Source organism: Melanerpes formicivorus, unplaced genomic scaffold (genome assembly GCF_026170545.1).
Source record: "Melanerpes formicivorus ecotype bairdi unplaced genomic scaffold, bMelFor1.0.p_v2 SCAF_18, whole genome shotgun sequence".
In the NCBI taxonomy this organism is placed as follows: Eukaryota; Metazoa; Chordata; class Aves; order Piciformes; family Picidae; genus Melanerpes; species Melanerpes formicivorus.
Window position 1 is genome coordinate 9,461,986 of NW_027142370.1, and position 6,561 is coordinate 9,468,546.

General features: G+C 57.9%; 1 protein-coding gene across 1 annotated transcript; it reads right to left on the minus strand.

Moving 5' to 3' along the window:
* Positions 1 to 333: 333 nt before the first annotated feature.
* On the minus strand, positions 334 to 5,407 carry NKX1-1 (NK1 homeobox 1). Its single transcript, XM_068149737.1, is given in 3 exon segments — positions 334 to 714; positions 716 to 1,254; positions 4,966 to 5,407. Coding segments are annotated over 3 exon segments (1,242 nt in total). The 3' UTR covers positions 334 to 453.
* Between the last annotated feature and the right edge of the window lie 1,154 nt (positions 5,408 to 6,561).

Sequence of the window (6,561 nt, forward strand, 5' to 3'; positions counted from 1 at the left end):
CTCTAAAAGTCTTTCATGAGTGGCCAGAGCGGAATAAAAACGAAGCCAAAATAGTAATAATAATTATATTAATAATTATAATAATAATAATTAAAATAATCAGACCCACATGGCAACGAGAGGCGGTGAAAATAAAAATACAGGTAACGATGATTTACATCTAATGTATGTACACGGGGCGGGGGGGGGAGGTTTTCCTCCTCCTTCCCCCCAGAAGCGCAGTCCGGGCACGTCGCGTATAAAAAGGGTGACGGCAAGGACCGGGGGGCAGCGGGACCCCTTGGCAGCCCCTTTCCCTCCCGGGGTGGCTGCGGGGCCGTGGTGCGGCTCCATCTTTGGGGTTCGAAGGTGGTGTGGGGGAAGCCGCAGGGCGCCCGGGCTGCCAGCCACCCCGAGGGGCGGCGGCGGGTACGGGTCCAGGGGGCGAGGAGGAGGAGGAAGGGGCTCCGGGCTTTATAGGTGCGGGGTGTAGAAAGCCGGAGCGCCGTAAGTCTGCGAGCCCAGCACGAAGGGCGAGAGCACGGCGGGACTGGGCAGGAAGGGCAGCTGAGCGGCACACACCAGCCCGCCCGCGGGGTGCCCGGCGTAGCTGCCGGGGCCGTGCATGGAGAGCGGGGTGCCCATGGGCGGCGAGTGGCTGAGCGGGCTGAGCCCCCCGGGCAGCGCCCCGCCGCCCAGTCCGGCCCCGGCCCCGCCGCCTCCGCCGCCGCCCCCCGCCGCCGGTGGGAGCGCTGGTGTCGGCCCCCGGGTTCTGCTTCTTCCACTTGGTGCGGCGGTTCTGGAACCAGATCTTGACCTGGGTCTCGGTGAGGCTGAGGGACAGCGCCAGGTTGAGGCGCTCGCAGACCGACAGGTACCGCGTGGACTTGAACTTGTTCTCCAGCGCCACCAGCTGCTCGTAGGTGAAGGCGGTGCGGGCCCGCCGCGGCTTTCCCGACTTGGAGTCGGACCCCGTCCGCTTCCGCTTAGGCTTGGGCTGCTGCGGACCCTGCTGCGCGCCGCCGGGGCCCGCGGGAGCCTGCTGAGGGGGCGGTGGCGGCGGCGGCGGTGGCGGCGGCGGGGGAGCGGCGCCGCCCGGCTCGGTGCCCTCGACGCGGAGCTGGCCCGGATCTGCTTCGCTGGCTGCGGCCGAAGCGCCGCCGGTGTCCTCGCCGCACAGCTCCTCGTCGTCCGGCAGCTCGCTGTCAGGGCTGCGGCTCGGCCGGCTGCTGCACTCCAGTTCGCACTCCTCGGCCTTGCACAGCTCCCCGTCCTCTGCGGGCAACCGACAGCCGCTGTTAGGCCCCGGTGGACCCGTCCCCCGCCCGCTCCCCAGCCCCGGCCCCTTCGGCTGCAGCCTGTCCCGAGGGCAGCGGGGAGATCCCTGCCCCGCCGTGGAGAGGCTTCACCCGGCTACTCCGTGCTCCCCGACGCTGCTAGGCTGCCCCTTGGGGCCTTGTACCCCCCATGGGGATGCGGCTACTCCGTGCTCCCCGCGGCCGCTTGGCTCATCCGAAATGGGCAGGGGTGATATAGGGCGAGAAATTGTGATGGGGCTCGGAGCCGCCTCCGAGACTGTCTGGGGGCTGCAACCTCGAAGGGGCCGTCTAGCCCGGGGGTCTTGCAGCGCCTGCCCCTTCCGAACTGCCTATGCTCGGCCACCGAAGGCGAGGGATGCGCCCCCATCCCCACTGCCGCTGCTGCTCCCGCAAAGCACTGAGGGGCCCGGAGGGCCTTTGGGAAGGTCTTGGGGAAAAGCTTTACGAATGTCTTTTGGGAAGGCTTTTGGGGGAATCCCTGACTCCTCCGAGCCTCGGCCAGGCGCTCGCAGGGGCGATGCTCCGGCCGTGGTCCCCGCCCGGGCAGCAGAGATGTGACATCGTTCTGAGCTGCTCTGGTGAGGGGAGACCTCCGCATCTAGGGGACATTGGCTTGGGGTTAGCGCTGGCTTTTTTTTAACCCTTTCCCCGCCAGTTCTGACCTCTTGTCATTTCCTGAGATGGAAGTATTAAAGTGGAGTAAATGCTTGTATTGATTAGCAGAGCAGATACAAACTTAATTAAACTAATTTTGTGTAATGTACAAACTAGTTAACGGTCATTTAATTTATTTGGGTTTATATTACGCTCCAATTAACGGGTCTCCATCGGAGAACAGGGTAATTATCCGATATTTAATGCTATCGGGCTCCTGCTGACGGTTTTGTCGTTATGAAGCCTAAAAGCGAATCCGGCTCCGGCTCCTCCTGGGGTGCAAAGGCCCGGAAATGCCATCATTTTCAGCCGATGCTTTCAGACACTCCCAAACTTCCCTCCACTCGCACCTGCAACGGGGGTGCAGCTCCGGGAACCCCCTGACCAAAAGCTCCGTTAACTTGGTTAACCGAGATCTGCAAATGAAAGCGAGTCTCTTATCTAACCCTTATCCTAGGCGGACTTGACTTATTTCTAATCCTCAGAAATGCTGAACGCACTCTCGCACCCCACTCGGTCAGTGTCCAAACGCCGGACACCCCGAAGCCCGTGAATATGATTTGGGGTGTTTAATAAAGCGTGTTTTGTTAAGGAGCTTATTTTGCCCGAGGTCGGGTATGGCTGGCACCCTGGTGGAGAGAGAGGCAAAGAAGTTTACTGTGCTGCTCTCCCCACAGAAAATATCTCCTCATCACCTGGGGTTCGTTCAAAACTCTTTCGAGCTCCCTGTTCCACCCGGCGGGCACAAAAAGCGGGGGCTTGCTGTCGTGCAGGCGCCCCAACCCGACTGGTTTCTCCCCAGCCCGACGCAGCGCCTGCAGACAAGCAACCTGTAGAATCTGTGAGAAACCGCGAGTGCCTAATTTTTTCCACCAAACCCGGTTTATAGAAGGTTTCCATGAGGCTGTGGGGTGGGTCTGGGGGCTAAACCAGCGCGCACGGCCAGGCAGCGGGCACCGCGGAATTTAGAGCCTAATTTTTATAGCAGACTCTGGGGAATTAACTAAAAATTTCCAACTACATTTTTCTTTAAACAGAAAAACGCAGCGCAAATGCAAGCAGCGAAGGAAATTGACACTGGAGTTTGGCTATAGTTTCTGAAGGGCGTTCGGTGTTAATTTCATGGGGAATTTTAACCGTGATTGTTATTATTTATTTAACTGACCGAGTTTGGGGAGCGTTGTGAGCAGCTCTGCTTTCGCTCCTGTCGCCTTTGCCCTTCCCGGACGTTGGCACTTTGCTGGTCAGAGCCGCTTTTCGAACGCTTCTCCTAAATTAAACCGTATTATTAATTACGATGGGGAAAGGGATGGATTAAATTTGACGATCTGGGGGTAGTCCCAGGCCTATCCACGACTGGGGCGGCGGGAGCTGGGGGCAAATGTGGAAGCTTTCTGGGAAAGTGGTCGGAAACTGGTCGGCGGGAGAGGCAGCCGAGCAGGGATGGATCCCGCTACGCTGATGTTTGGAAGAGTGATGGAATTTCATTTCCACCCTTGCCTGGAGATAAAAGTGCGAGATGAGCGGCAAGCTGACCTCCTCAGTCTGTCTGATCGCCCCAATCCATTCCGTGTGACAAAAGTCCGATGAGTTTGGCCCAATAATTACTTCGGCTACGCGCCGTTTCTAAAAATCCCTTCGGATTTCTGTTAGTGCCCCGTTCCTGGGTTTGCTTTTGGGGATTAAAATTGTCTCGCAAAACGCGAGGGCCGGATCAGCTTCCAGACCTCTTTCGCTGCTTAATTTTAATGCAATTAAAATGAGCAGTGCTGTGGCGGGGTCGGAATGCTGCGAGTTCTCTTCTCCCGCCCCAGATACCGAGGAATTCTTTTTCCCTACGGCAGAAGTTTCCCCCCCCGCCACTCGCAGCCTCTTCTCTCCCCTCTCAGGACACAGAAGAACCGCAGATATTTTCCACACCTAGCTTTTTCTCCCGGAAAACCTGCGCTATCCCCAGAGCCGCCGTGTTTAGAGGTGAGAAAGTTGGGATATTTGGACCCAGAAAGAAAAAGCAATCTAGAGCTTGGGTCGAATGCAATTCCCGATCAATAGCGAGCCCTAATAAGTGTAATAGGTTTTAATCGAGTAATTATCCGAATTTTGACCCTATAATTTAGATGTTAGGGAAGAGTTTGCAAGGTGCTTGAAAGAGATATGCACAATTCGATAATAGGATATCGATCCAGGCAGTCCTACATGCCACTCTGGGGCGATTTCCCCCATTATCCAGCCTCTTTACGCTGCTAAGCACATTTTACCTTAAATGTAATCGAAGGAATTTAATTGTTTTTCCAGAGATAACCAGCATTTTGTCACAATTAGTCTGATTTGTCCTAAAAAAGCCAAGGGGAGAGAGAAAATTGAATCTGTCGCCCAGAGCAAGGGGCGCAGGTTGCGGAGAGGGGGGAAGGGACGGGGAAAGCGGAGCTGGAGGCTGGGGAGAAGAGAGATGAAAGTCCCCGGTTCCTCGGTAGTAGCAGCCGAGGTGGGCTTCTGTGGGGGCGCAGAGAGAGGGGTTCGCTAGGCCCGAAGCTCCGGCCCTCTGAAGCCTCTGATCTAGGAGCAGCTTCCAACTTTGCATGAACCGGAGCTCGCACCCAGGGCTGCCGCTTCCCGGGAGGAGGAAGAGGAGGAATACGGGATACTCCCTGACTCCAGCCGGTTTGGCACTCCCGGGTCTGATCTTTCTGATCCCGGGGATTCGCGGGTCGAGCATGCCGGGCTGATTCCCGCCGGGGTAGGGCAGCGGAGCCTGGCCGGGCCAGAGCACCCCCGGGCCCCCTCCGCCAGCCCCGGTGTGACGCTCCTGTCCCCCCGCGCTGTCCCCTCAGCCTAACGCAGCTTCCCATCCAGCAGCAGCGACCGAAGGCGTTTGCTCCCGCCGGGAACCGGCTGCCCGCGGGGGAAGGATGCTCTTCAAGTCATGAAAGCTCCTTCCCCGGGGGGCTCAGAGCAGCCCTTCCATCGCGGGGATAACGGGGTGGGGAGCCTCCGGTCCCCCAGACCTACTTACTGATCAGGTCCGCGGACTTCTTGCAGGTGTTGAATTCCTCGTCGAGAGCCTTTTGCTCGGCCAGCTCCGTCCCTGAGTCCTCGGGCTTATCCTCTGCTCCCAGCGTGAACTCGGTGCCCATCGGTTTGTAGAGCAGCGTGCACGGCCTCCTCTTGCTGTTGAATTTGTTAGGGTCCAGGATGTCCAGCACGGAGAAGGAGGTGGTCCTGTGCACCATGGGCAGCGCGGGAACTGCCCCTTCTTGTCCGGGGGTGTTGCTGGGGTTGTCCCCTTGTCCCCTGTCCCTGTTGGCAGGGCAGAAGAGCGGCAGCTCCCCGCGGCTGTCCATGTCCCCGCGCCCGCCGCAGCTCTGTCCCCCGCTGGCGGCTGCGGGGGCTGTCACCGCCGCGGCTGCGGCTGCCGGGATGGAGATGTCCCCCACCTTGTCTCTGCTCACATTCATGACTCCTTGCAGAGACCCTCTCCGCTGCAACTTCTCCCCCCTCACCGCCACCCTACCTCACTTCTTGCTCCCCCCCTCCTCTTCCTCCGGCGAAGTTGAGCTGGAAACTCCTCCCGGGGCCGCTCGGCTCAGGGCAAGCCGCTGCCTTCGGCTGCCCGGGGCTGACGAGGTTCGTGCGGGGTCCAGTAGGGGTTGCGCGGGGTCCGACGGGGTCTGGCGGAGTCCGGCCACAAAGCTCCGTGGGAGGCAGGGAATCAGAGTGTGATGCTCGCCTTGGAGCCTCCACTCAGCTGCTCCTTCTTCCTTCTCATCATCCTCATCAGGCTGCCCAAGCGGTCCTGCCCCCACCGTCTTGCACACACAGACGAGGCTGTACCTTATTTATGCATTCATATTTAGCACTGGGTTGTAATTGGCTACAAATTAATCCCTTGCCCATAATAGTCTGTAATCTTCATCACCGGAGGAGAGACACGGTGCGAGTGTGTGCCGGGGGTGGGGGGTGGGGGGGGCCGGAGCGAATGAAGGATGGTGTGGCTGTGATATACTCGGCTGTCAGCCCTGTGCCAGCACACCTCCACTCATCTGGAAAGCATCTAAATAGCCTTATTTGGAGAAGTGGGAGGAGATGACGCTTTCTTTTAAATAATTGCGGGATCAATATAAAGAAGATATTATACACAGAAAATAGGGAGCTCGGCTCTGCCACCCCTAATGGTGGAGTTAGGTGATCAAAAGGGGATTAGCTCTGTGCGTGTGGGCTCAGAGGTGCCAGCCCCCAGCACCTGTTTCCCTTCCTCGCTGGTTTTATTAAATTACAACAAAAGGAGAAAATTATGGATGAAGGTTTAGCGGCTGGAGCGGGGTTTGTGTCTGCGGACACCCCTCCCTCCACTCCCCCCCACCCCCCGCCCCTCGGCAGAAGCACACACGCTTCTCTCTCTCTATTTTAGCTAATTAATTTAAATTAAATATCAAATGTAAGTGCCAGGAAAGTGCTAGAAGAAAATTAATACGTTTAAGCAGTGCAAGACAAAACACAACGATCAATAGGTGCTGAGTAACCGGGAGAGAAGGTTTGTTCCCTCCACAGCACTCACCAGAGCCAACTTCCACGGCCGAAAAAAAGAAAATACCCTTAGTAAAAGCGGGTT